This window comes from Hordeum vulgare, chromosome 2H (genome assembly GCF_904849725.1).
Source record: "Hordeum vulgare subsp. vulgare chromosome 2H, MorexV3_pseudomolecules_assembly, whole genome shotgun sequence".
NCBI classification, from domain to species: domain Eukaryota; kingdom Viridiplantae; phylum Streptophyta; class Magnoliopsida; order Poales; family Poaceae; genus Hordeum; species Hordeum vulgare.
Window position 1 is genome coordinate 601,718,693 of NC_058519.1, and position 21,547 is coordinate 601,740,239.

General features: G+C 45.7%; 1 protein-coding gene across 1 annotated transcript; it reads left to right on the top strand.

The window, feature by feature from the left end:
• Window positions 1-16,624: 16,624 nt before the first annotated feature.
• On the top strand, window positions 16,625-20,641 carry LOC123427630 (coatomer subunit epsilon-1). Its single transcript, XM_045111711.1, has 7 exons — window positions 16,625-16,904; window positions 16,991-17,074; window positions 17,977-18,128; window positions 18,575-18,710; window positions 18,809-18,964; window positions 19,067-19,146; window positions 20,343-20,641. The coding sequence occupies exons 1-7, from the start codon at window positions 16,743-16,745 to the stop codon at window positions 20,434-20,436; spliced, it is 864 nt and encodes a 287-aa protein (XP_044967646.1). The 5' UTR covers window positions 16,625-16,742; the 3' UTR covers window positions 20,437-20,641.
• Window positions 20,642-21,547: the final 906 nt, after the last annotated feature.

The following is a 21,547-nucleotide window of genomic DNA, read 5'->3' on the forward strand; positions in this document are numbered from 1 at the left end:
CGCATAGAAATCCTCAATCGCGAAGCTCGCGATCTCGTCGGATTCCCTAGTGGAAAACCTCAACTCTGAGATTACCCAAAGCATCACCGGAATCTCGATGCACAAGATATCTCGTCAAAGGTAAAACTAATCCAGCAAGGCCGCCCAGCGTGTCAACGATCCCGATAGGAGCCGTGTATCTCGTTCTCAGGACACGACGGATAAGCGAAGCGTACGAGTGCCAAACCTCGAGTTTCCTTGCGGTGGCCCCGCACGGTGCTCTGTTTTGGACCAACACTCATGAGGAGCACTGGCCCCGGGGTTGATTAAATTATCCTCGGGTTAATTACTCCCTATGCAGTTCATTAGTTATTAGGCAAATGTAGTACCAAAGTTGGGCCTTGCCAGACCAGCTTTAATCTAAAACGAATTGTCAAGGTGGTCCCCATAACAACCCCAATCGTGTTAGGATCGCTCATTTATGGAACATAACACCGGTAGCCGAAACTAAGGGGGCAAAGGTGGAACAAAACACCAGGCTAGAAAGGCCGAGCCTTCCACCTCTTACCAAGTATATAGGTGCATTAAATTAAATAGCATCAATATATGGTGATATGACAAGGGACCCATGTTATCACATGGAAGCATCTGCACCTGCAACTAGCAACGCTAACAACAGGGTTAAGCAAGCAGTAACATAGCCAATCAGTGGTTTGCTAGGTCGTACAGGTTGAAGGTGATCATGGCATTGTTGAGAGGCTGATATTTAACATGTGGTAGGCAACGAGACATAATCGATAGAAGCGATAAAACTAGCATGGCAATGATAGTAATGGTATCTAGGGAAATGGTCATCTTGCGTGAGATCCCGCTTGGAAGAAGAACAACTCGGAGAAGTCGGCGAACCAACGTAGTCGAACGGGTCCTCACATTCCGACACGCTTGCGGAACTCTATCGAGACGGGCAAACCGGAAACAAACATCAACACAAATATTCACCACGACAAAAGCAAGACATGATGCAAACCCTAATATGATGCATGATCAGATCAAAATGCAAGGGATGGCATGGCAATTCACCTCACACAAACTCTACACATTAAGTGAAGCTCGATATGCAACGAGTTGCATACCGACGAAACTCCACGTTTAATTATTTAATTCAGTCCCGATTATTTACACGGCAATATTAAATTGTTGTTAACATGGCAAGGGTGAAGCGATGATTCTACCTGTCATACTAGTCGGTTAACTCGCGAAACATAGAACGGAGCTACGGCACAAGAGGCATGCAATACATGATATATGCCATGAATGCGTCATGAATGCAAGTTCAAACAACACGGGCAAGAAGGAAAAGAAACAAGGTGTCGCCACGGCGAGCGAGAGGGAACCATGGCGGCAACTCGGAAACGATGCCACGGCAACGTTCCTATCCCGATAACTCGTCGAGATATCGTGCCAACATATATGAAGCGTGTGTGGGAACGTTAAACAAAGAATGGGGTGATCCTGGTTACCGGGTTCCCATGTGTCGAGGCACAACAAAAGAAGGACAACGTGCAACGGCAACATACGATGCAACATACATTCAACTCATACAACACATGCATACGGTTCTCAGCCACGTCTCATCGGTATACCTTCGAAGCGTGCAATCGGAGCGGTTCGGTTCGGTGAAGGGGAACAACGATCGTCGTGGACGTCGTGGAAGTCGTGGTACCGGTCTCGTGGACGGTAGTCGTTCACTCGGCGTCGTGGTTCTCGGGTCTTTGCGTCGGTAGCCGAACACGTTCCGAGGGTCGTCGAGGACGACGTTGTACTCACGAATTTGTCGAGACTCACGGCAGGTGGGGATGGTGCACGCGGCGACGGGAACCAGCGACAGCGGCAACACAACTACAGCAGCTACGACATCGCTAGCATCTATCAGCAAGCCTAGCAACTAGCAACAACATAGCAACGGCATCAAGCAGTAGCAACCTACATCAATCGGCATCAGGCGGCAGCAACATCTTGTGGCAACAGCAAGGCAAACTAGCATCGGCTAGCATTAGCAGCAAAGTAGCTTGCAAAGCATCAGGCAACAAGCACGCAAGCAGCTACAACAGCACCATGCATCGGCCAACAACTACAACAGCTCAACAGCAACAACAAGGCACCAGCAGCACATGCAACAGCAACTCGGCAGCAGGCAAGATTCAGCTAGCAGCAAGAGCAGCGGCACAACAAAACCACAAGCAGCAATACATGGCAGCAGCAACGACATCAAACGACATCAGGCAACAGGGCAGTGACGCACCAGGCAAGCGAGCAGCAGCGGCTACAGCTTCGGCCACAGTAAGAAAAGCAGCAACAACATGTAGCGACATAGCAAGGCAACATAACAGCAGGCAACAACATCTCCATGGCGGTGCGGCACCGGCGAGCGGACGACGGCCAGCGAGGCCACGACAGGGCGAGGCCGAGGGCGAGGGCGACGACCGGCTCGAGCAGGGAGGTGAGGCCAGCGCGGAGCAGGCGGGGCGGCGCCGGCGGAGGCCTACAGGCGGCGCGAGGACGGCACCGACGGGGAGAGGGAGGTGCCACGGCGCAGGGGAGCAAAGGAGGATCGCATCCCACGGGAACGGCCGGCGGCGGCGGGCAATGAAGCGGCGCGGCGAGGGGACCAGCTGCTAGCAGCGGGGAAGCACGGGAAGCGAGGGGGACCCTGGCGCGCGGGAGAGCCGAGAGGCGGCGGGGCTGTGAGCAGGCGAGGCCGAGGGAGGCTAGAGAGGCGAGGCCATGTTGAGGCGAGGGAGAAACAGATGGATCGGGGGAGGAGAGGCTGCACGAGAAGGAGGCTGCGCGAGGGGAGCGATCGGGACAGAGGGGGCTAGCTCGCTAGGGTTGGGCGGTGACTGCGCCTTGGCCTGGCCGGCTGGGCTGGTTCCCTCTCAACCTTTCGTTTTTTCCTTTTCTTTTTAAAACAGGGAAACACCGCAAAAGAAAAAGGTTCAAACATAAGAAAATAAAATAAACGTTTTTGAGCTCCTTTAAAAACCCACACCCCAACTATAAGAAATAGTTGGGCATCTTTTGTTAAAAGATACAAAATGAAACCTTTTGAAGAAATAAATAAAACCACTTTTATTTAAAGAATAAAATAAAAGCTCTTTAAAGGAGAAAAGTAAAATGAGACGGTTTTAAAATAAAACCAAAGGAGAAAATAAAGAAAACCCAAGGGTTGCCCCTGCATTTAATAAAAGGACTTTTTAAAAGAAGACGCTTTTTTAAAGGAGGTTAAAACGGAAACTTAGCAAAACTGCAAAAATAAAAGAGAGGGGAGAGAAGGTTTAGGTCGGCGGTGCAACAGGGTTTAGAGGTGGCCCTCACGCACCCACTCTCAGCACGTCAACAAACGACGCCACTCACAAGGCACTCACAAGCAACAACACGGAGCAACAAGCAACAACGACAAAACACAGTTGACATGATGCCATGCATGATGCGACGATGCAAACTAAATGATGATGCAACCAACAAAATAAAATAGCCACACGATGGAAACGGAAATGAAGGGGAATCTTCTGGGACGTCGGTCTCGGGCTGTCACACATCAACTACAAAGAGTAATCAACACTACTAGTAACCTTACAAGTACCAATTGGAGTCGTGAGACGAAGATTGGTTACAAGAGATGAACTAGGGATTGGAGAAGAGATGGTGTTGATGAAGATGTTGATGAAGATGCCTCCCCTCCGACGAGAGGAGTGTTGGTGATGACGATGGCGACGATTTCCCCCTCCGGGAGGGAAGTTTCCCCAGCAGGATCGTCCTGCCGGAGCTCTAGATTGGATCTGCTCAAGTTCCGCTCGTGGCGGCGGCGAAACCACGAAAAAGCTCATGTCTGATTTTTTCTGGACCAAGACGCTTCATATAGCAAAAGAGGGGGGCTAGTGGGCCGTCAGGGAGCCCACAAGCCCCCACTCCGCCACTAGGGGGTGGCGGTGTCAGGGCTTGTGGCGCCCTGGCAGCCCCCCTCCGGTAGTTCTTTCACCCAGTATTTTTTATATAATCCCAAAAAAATCCACGTAACTTTTTAGGGCATTTGGAGATGTGCAGAATAGTGGACTAAGATTTGCTCCTTTTCCAGTCCAGAATTCCAGCTGCCTGAATTCTCCCTCTTCAAATAAACCTTGCAAAATAAGAGAGAAAAGGCATAAATATGGTACCACAAGTAATATAACAGCCCAAAAAGCAATAAATATCAACATGAAAGCATGATGCAAAATGGACGTATCAATGTCCATCTACGAGAGGAGATTTGGATCTACGTACCCTTGTAGATCGCACAACAAGAAGCGTTAAGAAACGCGGTTGATGTAGTGGAACGTCCTCACGTCCCTCAATCCGCCCCGCGAACCGTCCCATGAACCGTCCCGCGATCCGTCCCACGATCCGCTCCGATCTAGTGCCGAACGGATGGCACCTCCGCGTTCAGCACACATACAGCTCGATGACGATCTCCACCTTCTTGATCCATCAAGAGGGGGCGGAGAGGTAGAAGAGTACTCCGGCAGCGTGACGGCACGCCGGTGGTGGTGATGATCTACTCCGGCAGGGCTTCGCCTAAGCTCCGCAGAAGTACGATCTAGAGGAAAAATTGCGTGGTATAGGGTCGAGCAGCACGTGGCAAAGTTGTGTCTCAAAAACCCTCAATGCCTCTAGTATATATAGGAGGGAGGGAGGGAGGGGAGGAGGCAGCCTCAAACCCTCAAGGTTTGGCCGAAATTGGAGGTGGAGGAGTCCTACTCCAATCCTACTTGGAGTAGGATTCCACCTACCCACTTGGAAACTCTTTCCACCTTGTGTTTTTCCTTCTCAAACCTTATGGGCCTTAGTGGGAACTTATTCCAACAAACTAGGGGCTGGTTTATCTCTTCCCATAGCCCATGAGACCCCTTGGGCCATGACACCCCTCCCGATGGTCCCCGGCACCCCTCCCGGCACTCCCGGTACACTACCGATGAGCCCGACACTTTTCCGGTGACAAAAATAGAACTTCTATATATCAATATTTACCTCCAAACCATTCCGGAGCTCCTCGTGATGTCCTGGATCTCATCCAGGACTCTGAACAACTTTCGGTTACCAACACCTATAACTCAACTATACCGAAACGTCACCGAACCTTAAGTGTGCAGACCCTGCGGGTTCGAGAACTATGCAGACATGACCCGAGACACTCCTCGGTCAATATCCAACAGCGGGACCTGGATGCCCATATTGGATCCTACATATTCTCTGAAGATGTTATCGGTTGAATCTCAGTGCCAAGGATTCATATAATCTCGTATGTCATTCCCATTGTCCTTCAGTATGTTACTTGCCCGAGATTCAATCATCGGCATCCGCATACCTATTTCAATCTCGTTACCGGCAAGTCTCTTTACTCGTTCAGTAATACAAGATCCCGTGACTTACACTTAGTCACATTGCTTGCAAGGCTTGTGTGTGATGTTGTATTACCGAGTGGGCCCCGAGATACCTCTTCGTCACACGGAGTGACAAATCCCAGTCTTGATCCATACTAACTCAACGGACACCTTCGGAGATACCTGTAGAAGACCTTTATAGTCACCAGTTACGTTGTGATGTTTGATGCACACAAGGTATTCCTCCGGTGCCAGTGAGTTATATGATCTCATGGTCATAGGAAGAAATACTTGACACGCAGAAAACAATAGCAATAAAACGACACGATCAATATGCTACGTTCATAGTTTAGGTCTTGTCCATCACATGATTCTCTTAATGATGTGATCCCGTTATCAAGTGACAACACTTGCCTATGGTCAGGAAACCTTGACCATCTTTGATCAACAAACTAGTCAACTAGAGGCTCACTAGGGACAGTGTGTTGTCTATGTATCCACACATGTACTTGAGTTTCCAATCAATACAATTCTAGCATGGATAATAAACGATTATTATGAACAAAGAAATATAATAATAACTAATTTATTATTGCCTCTAGGGCATATTTCCAACACCAGATGCAACTGAATTTACCAATTCCATTCGTACTTTGGTGAGGAAGCATATACCATCTGCAGAGTTAGATTGGCGAGATGTTGATGTAGATAAAAAGCTGTTAGTGTGGGAGGCCTTGAAGGTATAAATGAGCATAGTCTACAACTTGCACACTCTTTTTTAATGTCGTCTCATTGAGTGTCCCGCTTCCTCTCATTTTGATAGGTATTTTATGATCTGGACTCAACCGCTTTGAGCTATATTATCAACACTTCACATATAAAATGGAAGGATTAGAAGTCAGATTTAAAGAGGCACAAGTTTTATGCTGCGCTCACTGATGCACAACTTATGAAAAGACGTGACAACAGAATTAGTGAAGCTGACTGGAAGACCCTTATTGCTTATTGGAGATCTTCGGCATTTGAAGTAAGTTATCCTTGCAGCACACTGTGTTCTAGACATGGATAAAGAAATATGCAAGTAATGATTCTCAAAACAATATATGTGATAAATCTCCTTTACTGTTTGCTTGTAGTCTCGTAGTGCTATCGCAAAAAAGAATCGTGTCAATGCAGTACCTCAGACATTTGGCAGCAAGAGTCATGCTCGTGTTGCCGATGAAATGGTAAAAACAATTACCCAATTAAAAATGATACACACTGTGTTTGAGTGACTAATGCATAGTTAAATAAATAAATGGTCGTAGGCTGTCAAAGTTGGGCATGATCCTCGAAGATATGAAGTTTATATCGAGACACATACATGCAAGAAAGGGGAAAGGAAAGGGAGTTATGTGCCGTAGGCAGCAGCAACAATTGTAAGTCTCTTTTGCCATGCTTTTTCAGTATGATTCTGTAAACCTGTTGGGTGATTCGACCGTTGAACCATAAATATTTTCTTTACTTGTGAGAAGTAATTAATATGTTATCCTTCTTTGGTCATGATTTAATATTTTCGGAGTACATGCAAGTTACTGTAACTTGACTAATATCATATTGTAATGAGATATGCAACTTGATTGACATTGTATTGTAAGACAAATGTGAAATCAAGGGTACGTGGGTATTAAACATATATACTGCTCAGCTAAGCAAAATGTTGTCAAATTATTGGTTGGCAAAACTAAACAACATCCTATTGTTGGTCGGCAAAGGCTCATGTTAGGAGCAACAGAAAGTCGGTCGGCAAAAAGGACACCATCGCACAGATGGTCGGGAAAGGTTCAGGATAGGGGCAGCAGAAAGTAGGTCGTCAAAAAGGACACCATCGCACAGATGGTCGGGAAAGGTTCAGGATAGGGGCAGCAGAAAGTAGGTCGGCAAAGACTGTACTGTCAAACGGTCGGTTGGGAAAGCTTCGACAACAATGTTAGCTGGGAATCGACCAGCAAAAGTACTGCCGTCGGACAGTCGGTCGGGAAAGCTACAACAACAACGTCAGTTGAGAATCGGTCGGCAAAGGTACTGCCATTGGACAGTCGGTCGGGAAAGATTCCGAGTAGGCCATCAGAAAGTCGGCCGGCAATTCGTCTTATATTCGTCCAACTTTCGGTCGGGAAAAGGCTTTTCCGTATGGACTTTCCTCAACAGACCCTATCGGTCGACAATACTTTTTTCCGACCGACTGTGTGTCGGCAGACGCTGTTTTTCAGACTGTGTGTTGGGGATGTGGTGTTGTAGTATAGTGATATCACATAACCTGTACATATTACCTTAATATAATTCTACATTCCTTGATGCAAAATTAACCAGCATACTGTGGCCTGCATCCAATGCTTTAAGAGTGTTCTGAGGGTCACTTACATTCATTTTTTCTACCTGTATTCTATTAGCTGGTCCATCCATAGCTACTGTTGCAAACTCTGTATTCGTTGAAGCGTCTGTATTATTGTTAAAAAAATATCATGACTCCTCTTTACGATTTTATCAACTCATCCACAAATCCTTTTTCATAGTTTTGAAATTCAAATAAATACACAAGAGCGACAAATCAATTTTAACAAAATATCTTTATATAATTGATCTATATGGATAAAAAATTAGTGATTGATGGTATATTGTGCACTTACAAAGGTTCCAGCCGGCAAGACAAGGAGTGGTTACCTGATCGAATGATGCCCTGGTTGGATCCAAGAAGGAGGCCCCCCTAAATCCTTAGGCACAACATTAGAGCAGCGATCAGATCACACAAAGAGACGCCAAGTAGGAACCCTAGAGTTGCAATCTCTCGGTTGGTCATCACTCACCAATCTCTACATCATAGCCGCCGTCAGTTGCCGCTTTCACCGCATACATGTATATCGTACTTGCATAGTTTCATTGGTAGGCAACGAGCAGGGCGGGCCGGTAAAATCTGGCCCTATGCGAAACTAAAAAATGAGACCCTCTCTCATAAAAAAAACTAACGAGCAACTATAATGTACATATATCTCACAGAAAAAATTATAATGTATATAATATAATGTCTTACATAACAATTGGACATATAAAAAAGTCATACCTATCGAACTTCCGGTTGCTATTTATTTGAATATCCTCGTTCTTTTAGTATTCTTTGAAATGAAATCTTCAATGATATCCTCATAGTCAATCTTCTCCGACATTTCACTCTCAAGTGCTATTATGGTCAAATTATTGAGACTTTGTTGTGTCATAGTAGTACCCATATAGGATTGCAATAGCTTTAATCATTATGAAAAAGTTCACCATTTTTTTGGAAAATCATTAATTTTAGAAAAAACAATTAGCCAAATTTTATAAAGTTCATTAAAATTGGAAAAGTTCATCAATTATGAAAAAGCATTGATCCAATTAAAAATGTTCATCTCTTTAAAAACAGTTCACGAATTTTAAAGAAATCACACATTAAAAACGAAAAATAATAAGGAAAAAAGGATAAATGATAAACCGAACGGAAGTGCAAACTATAATACGAAACGAAGTACTTGTACAAACAAACGGGAGGTTGTGTCTTGATGGTTGGAGATGATTGCTCGTAACACCGTGTTGAGTGTTCGATCCCCAGATAGTGCACATTTTTTATGTCTTTAATAATGGAAAAAACCTTAAAATTTTGGCCCCCTAGAATTATGGGCCTTGTGCGGGCCGCACATCTGGCACCATTGTGGGCCCGACCCTGACAACGAGCGGAGGAAAATCTTAGGAAACAAGCAAAAGAAGATGAGAGGACGACCGTAAGTTGCTGCCCACGCTCCCGACATAACGTGTGCCCTTTGACTACGCGATATCCATAGGCTGATATCGTACGTCGCAGCAGCCAAAAATTGGGCCATGGGCTACCGGCCACATGCATGCACACTACTCCCTTCGTTTCTAAATATAAGTTTTTTTAGAGATTTCATTAGGAGACTACGTAAGGAGCAAAATGAGTGAATGTACACTCTAAAGTATGTCTATATACATCCGTATGTAGTCTTTTAGTGAAACATCTAAAAAAACTTATATTTAGGAACGGAGGGAGTAGTACACTAGGCATCGGGGCCCCTGTAAAGGTGGGGCCCGGGAGGGCCGCCCCTACCCCCGGCCTACCCTGGTACTATAGGCCTAGAAGGCGAGAACGAATAGTTGGAGCGGTAGGCACTTGATCAAACATACATGTCCACATGGACACTAGACGAATTACATAGATAACATAGCACAACCCATCACTGGCGGACATGAAGTAAAATCTCATGATCGCTTAACCTCCTCACCAAATTTGAGACCATCAGCCTCCATGTCGGCCTCGATACCCGGATACCACATGCACGAGGGATATTCTACCAACTTCACGATTGGCGGGTCAGCTCCCAAAAACTTGTCCATAAGTTGAGCGTATTCTGCTTTAGCTTCTTCATAGAGCTTGTTGAAGTCCATCTCCTCCTCCTCCTCCTCCTCCTCCTCCTCCTGTCCTACTTGCTCCGTCGTCTTGTCAGCCGCCACCGCCTTCTCGACCACCGTTTTTTTCGTCAGCCATTGGTAAGATCTGAGTTCTGACCCGCCGCAACTCAACTCGCCGAGAGATTGGATTTTCGAGTCGCGTGGGGCGGCTCGCTCAGCTTAAAGAGCAATGCTACATCTACGTAAATGTTTACGTACGTTTACATAATAGTCTGACTTTGCAATAACTGATTGGATTAAAAGGAGGATGAGGCCCACCCATCTATACTACTAATAAACAAGCCAACATTTTTTTTCTTACGGACACCCCATAAAACATACACAAGAATACAACACCATCAGATCACCTTGCTTAATTAGATCTAACCGTCTAGATTATTCTAATCCCAAGTTAGATGTGCACATAGCAATTACCTAGAGCAGACGACGCTCTGCCGCCAGAGGACGCCCCCGGCTCCACCAGATATTTTACATCGGGCGAACCACGCACCGAGCGTCGTCCACGCCCGCGCCCTTCGTCAATCCCTCCCCCAAACTTCTCCTCATCGAGCGCCGCCACCGAATCTCATATCTCACCCGCCCTGCAGTCCCAGCTCGCCGTCGCCGAATCTCCTATCTCATCCGCCCCGTAGTCCCGGCTCGCCGCCGCCTCCTTTCTTCCTCATGGCCGATGCCCCTGACAAGATCCGGACAATTCGACGCGGAGAACATCGCCTTCTCCGAGGCCGGATGGGTGCCCTCGAGGCACAGGGGGAGGGCAGTCGCCGAGTGCAAGCAGATGTATGAGGCGCTCGTGTCCGAGTACGGGGCAGTGCGGCGCTGGGAGGCGAGGACCGGGGGTGGGCACTGGCGCATGGGCGCCGCTGCCAGAAGGAGGGTAGGGCTCCCCGCAGAGCTCAACACCAAGGTGTATGGCATCATGGATGCGTTGACCCGGGTCGATGAGGCGTTGGTGTATGGCATCATGGACCCGCTGATCCGGGTGGATGAGGCGCTCCTTGGCGGCGCCGGGTGAGGACGAGGCGACGAGGGTTTGTTTAGTGCTAATGGTGATGCTGCTGGACTGCTGGTACTGCTGAGGTGGAAGAGGAAGACGGTGGCAATGCTGGGGTTGAATAAGGGAGGAGGCAGGAGTAAGGAGCATATGCATGTGGATGGTGGAAATGCTGCAAACGCTTCTAATTATTTGGGTACAATTAAACGCTCCCGACGACGTGGAGCTGCGTGACGGTGTCCCCGTAGCGGACGACGGAGGCGGAGGGGGCGACGGTACCGGCGCCGCCGCAGAAGTCGGTGGTGCAGCGCCGGTGCTGGAGCACCGGCGGCAGGCCCAGTAGCTGCTGCACCTTGAGCAGAGTCCAGGTCTGGGACGCAAGAAGACCAACGCCAGCAGACGGCTAGCACTAGTTGCCTCCATTGCCGGCGAAGACGATTCCTTTGATCGGCAAGAACTGGCGGAGCACAAAGATGATGGGATTAAGAATGTGTACTGCACAAGCCAACCTCCTTTGGCGATTCCTTTCTGGCTTTCGTGATCGAGGACTGTACCGACAACAGCTGTGGAATCGAGCTTTTGATTGCGGGTTGTGGGTACAGGGAGAACTCAGAGGCTTGGATGTAAAGCGGCAAAGCCGCCTGAGCGACAGGTACTCGTGAGTGGTGACCGGACAACAACAACAACAATGTGCTTGTGTGCAGAAGTAGAATGGCGTCCAAAGTAATCTCTAATGGAGATTTTGTTGGCACCAGAGACTAGAGTAGACACTAGACTATTGCTTTCGTCCCATGCATGATGCATCCCCACCCAGCATTAGCACCAGTAGAGAACCCTGATGCAGAGTGCGGACTGCAACAACCTTACAATATATACTTGCTCAACAACTAACGAAAAGAGACACAAAAAAGGATCGGCGTGCTGAGCTACCACTTTGCGCAAAAACTTCATGGTATACTTGACAGAAACTAAACAAAAACTAGCTGAATTCTCTTACCTTTGCAGTCACTGAAGCAGCAGCAGCAACAACAACAACTTCTCCTGTATTAGATCACTGATGAACTCTGTGTTTCTTATTGGGTTTTGGCTGTCATGCATGCATACACCCACGATACACTTTGATGCTCCTGGTGCGAGTGAGTGAGTGAGTGGGTTGTCATGTGAGCGATGGTACTGGTGCATCAACTTGTAGCTGCTGCATGCGGTGGAGATTGGTACCGTTCATGGGGGCGCGGCGGAGGCGCGAGGGAACCGGGAACCCGGAGCAACGGACATGTGGTGCCTGAGCTGGAAGGCTGGGGCAGGCAACGGACAAGAGTGTAAGAGGAATGTGAAGCCGTTTGATTGAGATATGAACCAACGGCGAATGGATACCCGTCATCTTTATAGAAGTTAATATATTCATATTTTATATAACATATCATAAAGAAAGAAAGAAATGTTGTCATTTTGCTTATTTATGTATGTCAAGCAGTTCTCTTATTATCTCATTATTTTGATGAAATGAGGTGCTATTTCACAATGTTCCTAACGGGGGATGCTTTGCTTTGATTAAACATGTTGTGTGATCTCATTACTAAGAAATGGTAAACCTTTATTCCGCAATTAGTTCTAGGTTATAAATGTTGTAATTATTTAGACCGATACCGAATCTACTATGTTTGCAGCGATCTATGTGAAGCATTTAATTCAGTATTTGTGGCACAAATTATTAGTATAAGCTAATATACGTGGCATGTTGTCTTATGTAGGGTAATGGAGATTGGGATGATCTAGCAGAATGTAGGTGGATTTGTATTTGTCGCAGCCCATTTTCGGCCAACATTGCATCTTTTTATTTTATTGTCCTTGCTGTTAGATCAATAGCTTACATAAAGATCTGCGTTCGTATTCATGAATCTTCAAAACAGATCCTATGAACACACATGATGATGATACATGATTAGTTATTCTTGTCTCTCACTGTATTATTACCTAAATCCCTGATCCATACCATTAATACTACCAGTTGATCTCAGATTCTACATAGGTGCGCATCATAAGCACTAGATTTCTGCATGATTTCAGGCTTTCTTTAGCCAAGTGTTTGTTTAGATCAGGGTCAGTTTCAGGATGATGTTTCCTTGCATCATGTTGGTTTAATTTGTCTAGAGCCTATATGAATCATTCACTGCATGATACATTTGTCAAGTTCCGCCATCACTTTATTCTATCCTTGTAACTGAAGTTTTCATCTACTTTCTACAGGCAGACAACTATGATAAAATCTTCTCTCACAAGAAATCAAACAATATTCTTGGTTTATCTCATGGATTTCTTGCACATTTGCAATTGCATGACCTTGATTTCCCAAAGAACAACAGCTACATTGTTGTATGCCTGAAGGGAATGGCCCGTCCGTTCAGAGACTGTATGTTCAGGGCAAAGAAATGGTGCTGGCATTAATACTAACCTTGTTGTTTACTGGGTATGGTATTTTGAACACTCCCCAACTATCGATTTGGTGTGAAGACATGCAGCAATGCACTAAGCACTTATGTATGTTTGCTCTTTTTTATGTATAGGATGTTGATGCAAGGGCAACTGTTCTTGCTCTTCAATGGTCGGTTGCAATAGGGTCACTGTTCTTGGTGCTACTCTAGAAAGGAGTACAAGTGTGATATCTTTGGGAAAGAGGTGAACCTATTTTCCTCTTCATGACTTTAGAGGGCATAACTGGAATTATCTCAAAGACCTGCTCAAAGAAGGTATGATGTTATTGAGCTTTTTACTTATCATTTTGCCCTTGCATGGACATACTCTGCAAATGCTATGAAAGATGATGCCTCTGGAAGTGAAACCAGGAGTGTTGTGTTGGTTGGTCGGATGTTTTATTAAGTTATTCTTCTATTTATGGCCCGTTCACCATCCCTCGGCTCCGCTCCCGGAGCGGACACAGTTGTAGTTCAAATTTGAGGAGCGGCTGCATAGATGCTCCGTAGATTCTTAAATTTTAAGAAGCTCGTGAATTACCGAACGAGTCCTTAAACTACAACTTCCCGTCCTGATTCTTTCCGCGATTTAGTTTTGCGTGTGACACCGACAGGAGATCAACCGCTCCGTCCTCTGTCAAGTTGCTGTCGCGGGGGACATGGACGCACGTGGGGTGGTCGGTCACTGGCAAACTAGGTCGTGCACGCGGAGCATCGGTCTCCTCCCTGCCGTCGTTCACCTCCCTTTTTATCATTCTTTTTTGTTATTCGAAACTCTATGGTTTTCATAGTTGCTATTATATGAAATTATCACTATTTTTCACGTGTTATCTTTACCTAATAATAAAGAGGCTATCGCTTCTGTCGGAAAACCCACCGTGGCTGTTTTGCAGAAAGGCCCCTGAAGGTTTAGGTATTTAACCCGCAGTCCTCATACTAAGTCAACCTGAACAGGTATGTCGAATAGAAAAGAAAAAAAAACTCGCACAAGCCTGCCTCCCGATCCCATCTAGACCTCGAGTCCGCTGTCACCTCCAGCCCGTCGTCCGCCGCGCCTCACTGCGCGCCGCCGGTCGCCGACGCGCCCTGCTGCATGTTGCCGCCGCCTCCCCACCGGTGGCCGCCTGCCGCACCCTGCCGCACGCTGCCGCCGCCGCCTCCCCGCCGGCAGCCTGCCGCACGCCGCCGCCGGTGGCCGCCTGCCGCACGCAGCCGCCGCCTTCCCGCCGATGGACGCCTGCCGCAACCTGCCGCATGCCGCCGCCGCCTCCCCGCCGATGGCCGCCGGACGCCCATACCGCAGGCCGCCGCACCCTACCGCTCGCAGAAGGAGAGGAGGCGACTAAGGGACAACACGTTGTTCTGGCGGCGGTCAGCAAGAGAAGAAGGCGACACGGTAGGGGATGAGCTTGCCCCAACGCAAGCGCGCCAGCCGCCAAAGCCGTCAGATCCGCCAGTTCATCCACCGGCAGGGAAGAAGACTATGGCGATAACAGTGTGGCTGTACGTGGAGTACATGCGCAGTGGGAGCGACAGGTGGAGTGGAGGCAGCTATTGCTTAAAAGCTACTGCTTCTCCCATGACGCCGAACACTTTGCCATGCGCGCGCGTGCCGCTAAGCCCCGATGCCCCCGGGTGCGCATCCGTCTATGCTTCGGCTGGGCCGTGCCTGCTCCATGTTGCTACTCCTCCACACTTCAGGCATCCACCTGTTCTACTATGGCATAATCGCTCGAAAAGCGCCTCCGGCCGCAAACGTTGTGTCCATATGCTTCTGGTAGCCGCAAGGTCACAAGCGGTGGCGTGGAGCTAGAAAGCCAACACGTCAACATTTGTTGGCTTATTTCTAAGTACTATGCTTTGATTGTTTAGGTAAAACAATTAGCCGATGAATACTATCTAGAAGTTGCTTCTACTCCAGATTCATGGAATCTTCATCGTTGCTTGGTGTGCTCACTGTTTGACTAGAGAGAGGATATTTAAACAGGGCACATGTTGCTCAATGGGATTGGTTGTGTCGATATTTTCCCCTTCTTTCGGTGTTTCATTCAGTTACTTTGAATGAATCAACCGTGTATTTATCTAAAACTGTCTCCAAGTTGTCTTTGTTTTTGTTGTAGACTTTCCTTCAGATGTCGTTGAAAATAACTGTGTCTATATATCAAAAATAAAGTATTTGTATCATGCATGCAGAAATGCAGTTTGAAGCCAAGCCAGGCATTTTTTGATGTGAAGAGACCAAATGACATATTTTTTTATTAAAAAAACAGAGTGTAATATTGGAACTTCTACTTTGAATACCTGTGGTGCAACCTTAGAATATACGACATATGTTTACTGCAGTACTTTGGAATCAAAGTCCCTATCTACATCATTCCAGTGCTTCTCAAAACGTTTGCTCGAGTGAAAGATAAGAAAAAGGTTGATATCCAAAAACTATTTTATTTTCTCAGACTTTTCAGTCTTCATCTTCCCTGGTGGCTTGGTAAGATTTTCGTTTCTGCAATGTTGTTTGTTTAATAGCATTCGAATTTCAAATATGCATTGATATGTATACCAAGTAAAGAACACAAACTACTATTGACATACGAGCCATACAACATCAGATATGATTCTTACATAAAGTTAGGAAATGGATCTATTAACTTATTCATGATCTAAAATATTATATATGTTATACGAGCCATACAACATTTATTTTGTATTCTGCTCTAATCTCATCGAGGCTGCCGTGTCCTTGGGGACGTTACAACAGAGATGAGGAGCCCGTTGCAACGCACGGACATATGTATTAGTTGTATACAGAACTCCCTCTATACTGATCTTTTTTGTAAACGAAGGGGGTAGTACACAGTAAGCTTGAAATTTCAAGCAGGATAACTTTGTTACATGAAAGTTAATTAATCTTAAACCAAATTCAGAATTCAATACCACATGAATTCCACACACTGCTTTGATCGAGACGTGTTGCACGTGCATACTTACTAGTCCCTGAAAATCAGAGGGGGCATGTTTAGATTAGTTGGAAGGTTTAGTAAACTTGTAGGCTTTAGTAGGTCTAGCTCTTCGTGGTCGGTATGGAGTCCGTCATGGAACTGGATTCATATCGGGCTGGGCCACGTTCTAGTTTCTGCGGCCCGACTCCTCCAAATAAGTGAAACTCCGGCCTATCTATCAGATTGCACACGGGCCTCTACGTGCCCACTCTAGGCCCGAAATTAGAGCCCAGTTATAACCTTCCCCATATTCGTCCTCATTCACAGTACCAAACCCGTAGACCGAACCCAAGCAACTCATTCTTCTTTCTCGAGATCTCCCACTCCGCCTCCCCGCGTCGCCGTCGAACCCACCCCGTCGCCGGCAGCGCCCCCACTCCCCGCGATGGCCACCCCCGACCTCCTCTTCAACCTGCGCAACCTCTTCTACCTCGGCGCCTACCAGTCCGCCATCAACAACAGCGACGTCCCGGGCCTCGACGCCGACGCCGCGGCCGAGCGCGACGTCATCGTCTTCCGCTCCTACATCGCCCTCGGATCCTACCAGGTTAGTAGGAAATACCTACCAATGGCGCTCGCCGCCCCTTGCGTCTCCGTGACCGCCTCTGATCGGCGGGTGGTTATGCTGTGCAGCTGGTGATCAGCGAGATCGACTCGTCGGCGGCGACGTCGCTGCAGGCCGTCAAGCTGCTCGCGCTCTACCTCACCGGAGACAAGGTTAGCGCGCTGGATCTGATCTGTCGCCCCTGATCTGTTCCTGATCGTTGTTTTATGGGGTTGGATCTGGGACGTTGAGGCCTGGTTAGATCTGTCACGGTTACAGTCAGTGATCTGATCTGGGGATAGAGATCCGGTGGCGCCATTTCCACTGACATAGGGCGATGACTCATGAGGATAGAATTTATACATGCTGCCTCGTAGAATTGCTAGTGCAACCTCAATTTTTGGCAAGACCTATTAGCTCTGATGAGTGTTGCAGAAGTTTGATATAATATGAAGTGCAGCTAAGCTGCACGACCTTTAATTAGAAGAATATAAATGTTCTGTTTAAATGTTTGACGAGGAATGAACTTGTTAGATTCAGTCCTGCTGTTATATGAGGGCAATTTAACGGTATAAAATAACCATTTCCAGATACCTTTTCTTCTTACCAACGCCCAAATGACTAGTCTGATATTGAATGTTGTCGCATTTATGTTGTTGGGTCAGATAATATTGCATGGGGTATTTCTTATCTTTGAATTCATCTTCTCCTCAAATCAGAAGCAAAAATAATCACCATTCCAGGAAAGTTAAAGCATGGACGCAGATACCAAGGTTCCAGTGAATAAAATGATAATATACTTCTAATGTACTCCCTCGGTCTCATAACGTAAGACGTTTATTGACGCTAGTGTAGTGCTAAAAAACGTCCTACATTATGGGACTGAGGAAGTACTTAACCATTTGAACGCTTGAATTATTTGTTGCATGCCACACTAATTTTTTTTTTGCTGGCGCTAAACATAAGAAAATGAGTGGTAATGTGTGTTACCCTAATAACTTTTTTCCGTTCTCTTAGATTTCTTTGGATACACTGAAATGCTTATGCATTATTATTACTTTCTGCAACTTTGAAGGAAGGTGCGATCTCCAGCTTGAAGGAATGGTTGAGTGATTCAGCCATAGGAAGCAATCCTGTTCTGCGATTGATTGCTGGAATTATATTTATGCATGAGCAAGACTACAACGAGGCTCTCAAGCACACACATACTGGGGGAACTCTGGACCTGTTAGTTTCTTTTTTCCCTATGCCTTTAGATGGTTCAGCCTTCCTTTAGTGAATTGATTGTTGCAAAACTGTACTCAAGAGTGAACATCAGTACATGTTTTTTTTTTGATCACCCTATGATAGTGGCAAACTATTTTATTTGGTTTCCAATCTGAAAATTCATTTTTTTATATAAGTGCATATTCTGAAATCTTGTTTGTACTATTTATTTCTTCAGTTATGTAGTTGAACACTGTTTTCCATATTATGTTACATCCTTCCATCACCTGTAGCATATGTGTGTATCATGCTAAAATGTGAATTTTTTAGAGCTTATTTCCTTGTATCTTTAATTTGCTTACTTCTTCCAAGATCCACAGATCATTATTTTCTGTTATGTGTTGTGATTGTTAGGCTTCTGCATACTTGAAAGTTAATATTGTTTGTTGATGCTTGGTTGGTTTCAGGCATGCACTGAACGTCCAGATCTTCCTTAAGATGCACCGCTCAGATTATGCTGACAAGCAACTGAAGATCATGCAACAAACTGACGAGGACCATACACTGACACAACTAGCAAATGCTTGGCTTGATATCGCTGTTGTAAGTAATTTCAGTATTTCACAATCCAGTGCGGTGAAGTGTTGAAATTGTATTGGTCTATGGAAACAGGAGTATCATCATTTTATTCTATGGTGCAGGGCGGCTCTAAGATCCGGGAAGCTTATCTCATATTCCAGGACTTTGCTGAGAAGTACCCTATGACAGGAATGGTTCTTAATGGCAAGGCAGTTTGCTGTATGCATATGGGGAGCTTTGAGGAGGCTGAAACTCTATTGCTTGAAGCCCTAAACAAGGTTAGTACTGATCCTCCTTCCAAGTGAAGGACAAGCTGCAACACATGTGAATTTCAGAAGTATGCAAGATAAATACTCAAATGACAGCTTAAATTGTTGTAGGACGCAAAGGATCCTGAAACTCTTGCCAATCTTATTGTATGTAATCTCCACCTTGGCAAACCGTCGTCCCGATACTTCAGGTAAGAATGTGACCATCCAGGCATCCACTGCACAGTTTGTGCCCCTTTCTGATGCTGTTTAGGTGATTGGTATCGGAAATTGGTATTTGGCTGATACCGTGCCAAGTGGGTTATTCTATATGCTAGTTGAAGTGGTTTTACAAAATCCGCTGCACAGTTTGTGCCTCTTTCTGATGCTGTTTAGGTGATCGGTGTCGGAAATTTTTATTTGGCTGATACCATGCCAAGCGGGTTATTCTATATGCAAGTTGAAGTGGTTTTGCAAAATACTACTTGATGGATGCATGCAGATTACATATTCGATTTTTTAGAAGTTATAAAGTGGGAATTCTATTAGCAAATAACATTAAGAAATACTCCCTCCGTCCCAAAATAAGCGTCTTAAACTTAGTACAATTTTATACTAGAGCTAGTGTAAAGTTAAGACAGTTATTTTGGGACGGAGGGAGCATATAATTAACATTAGATACTGCAACCCTTCAGAATTCATGCTTATTATAGTTTCTACCTACTTGTGTTAGAGGGTAAAGTTGTGCATTGGTACTTACTAAAAGTTCATGACTAGTACTTGCAAATAATTCATCGAGAATGGAAGTAAGCATCATAAAATACGATTCTGGTGATCTAATGTTCTTGTGCACAATCATTTCGACGTTGAATTTTGGTTAGTATCATCTTCTGTAAACAGTAATAACTCAACCTTCTATTCAAGTGCTAGCAATTGTACGACTGGCTCCAGCTAGCATAGGACCATGAACTGTACTAGTTGCAAGACGTGTTAAGAGTAGGACCACAGAGTGATTGATACGAGATACTTCTTTTTTGCGTTGGATGAATATTTGTCTGTCTAGTCTTTTGCAGTATTGCCATGTCTTTGGCCTCTTATCCTGATTTTGCATATCTGGGGTCATGTTGTGGCCACTTGTTCCTGATCGGACATATCCTGACTAGGCCGTCTCAGCAACTTGAGAATGACCTACATTGGCTGTGTCCTGCAGTCCAACTGTTCTTCCACATGGATTCCAGAAAACCACTAGTTTTCTTAGATGCTGCCAATCTATCATCATGACTGGTTGGGTTATCACATCGAGACTGTTAAGTTAAAACTGTTCAGAGTTCAGGGCACCTACTATATTATGTATGAACTGAACCAAGTATATCTTGTTCCTAAGTTGTATCTTTCTATGCCTGTGCAGCCAGCTGAAGCTGTCGCACCCTGATCACGTGCTAGTTAAGACCACCACGTCGGCGGAGGATAACTTCGAAAGGGCGCTCCAAGCTGTCGCCTGAAACATCCTTGCCTGATTGCAGTTAGCGCGTTGAGCCTCCCCTGTTCCGTTTTGAAGTGCCTTAACAGAGTGAATTGTATTGGTTTTTGCTTTATATTGTTCTATATGGTAACACACTGGTCTGCCAACCCTGTACTCAAAACATCCGCTGTATGAACGGATATATATGTAGAATCTCCAATCGTGGCATTTGTTGTCAGCATCCATATCTTGTTACGTTCTGCTGGATTTTGTGGACTGCCAGTATTTGCTGCCAGTGAGAGCCACGTGTCGTGGACATGTAAAACATCGTGCTCTCTGTGATGCCTGCATGGACGTTGCAGATCTGTTTTACATTCTTTATTGCCGTATCTACGTGCTGGCTCAGCCCGATCTTGTTGAATGAAAAGTTTGATAAATCAATTTTCTGTGCCCTTCAATATTTTTGGGGGGAAACAGATGGTGATGTGTACGAGCTTCGTCGGTGATTCTTCAAAATATCGGGGTTTTCCCTTTCCCATCCCAGAACAAGATGTGGGATCTAGATAGATAACCTGCTCACTTCAACTCCAGGCCGTTCAGAAACAAGTGAAAACTTTTAACGTGACATCTGTGTGTACATGGATCATGGACGTCATGGCAACATTTGAAAAAAAAGGAAAAAAAAATGTCATGACTTGTTGTCGATGCGACATCTGTGTGTACATGGATCATGGACGTTTCACTGCAGTGAGTTGTGACAGCTATATGCCAGCCCCTATTGTCTCCTGTCATCATTTTTCTTGTCTAGGGCCTCTTTGCCTTTCGACCGTAAGATATTCATGAAAAGTTTTGAGGATTCCAAGCTTTAGAATTTTACCCAGTAGCAATCCATAGATATTCATGATGTCTGGATCCTGGTTTTGTCATCATTCTGCTTTTAAGGCGAATGTTGTCGTATTTTTTACGTTTCCTACTTCTTGCATTCCAATACAAAAAGGCCCCCGATGGTACGAAGACGTAAAAAGTTCAAGTTAAATCCTGAATTTATAGAAGTTCGGCCAAACGAACCCTCACGTTAAAATCCCTGTCCATTGCATACTGAACAATACAATTCCGGTCTAAAAAAAACCCTGAGTTCGTTTGCCAAACCA

Bases quoted from the DNA above. Each gene is read 5' to 3' on its own strand.
- LOC123427630 (XM_045111711.1), top strand. From the start codon at position 16,743: ATGGCCACCCCCGACCTCCTCTTCAACCTGCGCAACCTCTTCTACCTC. The intron at 17,075-17,976 runs GTTAGCGCGCTG...GCAACTTTGAAG, and splicing joins TCTACCTCACCGGAGACAAG to GAAGGTGCGATCTCCAGCTT. The intron at 18,965-19,066 runs GTTAGTACTGAT...AAATTGTTGTAG, and splicing joins TGCTTGAAGCCCTAAACAAG to GACGCAAAGGATCCTGAAAC.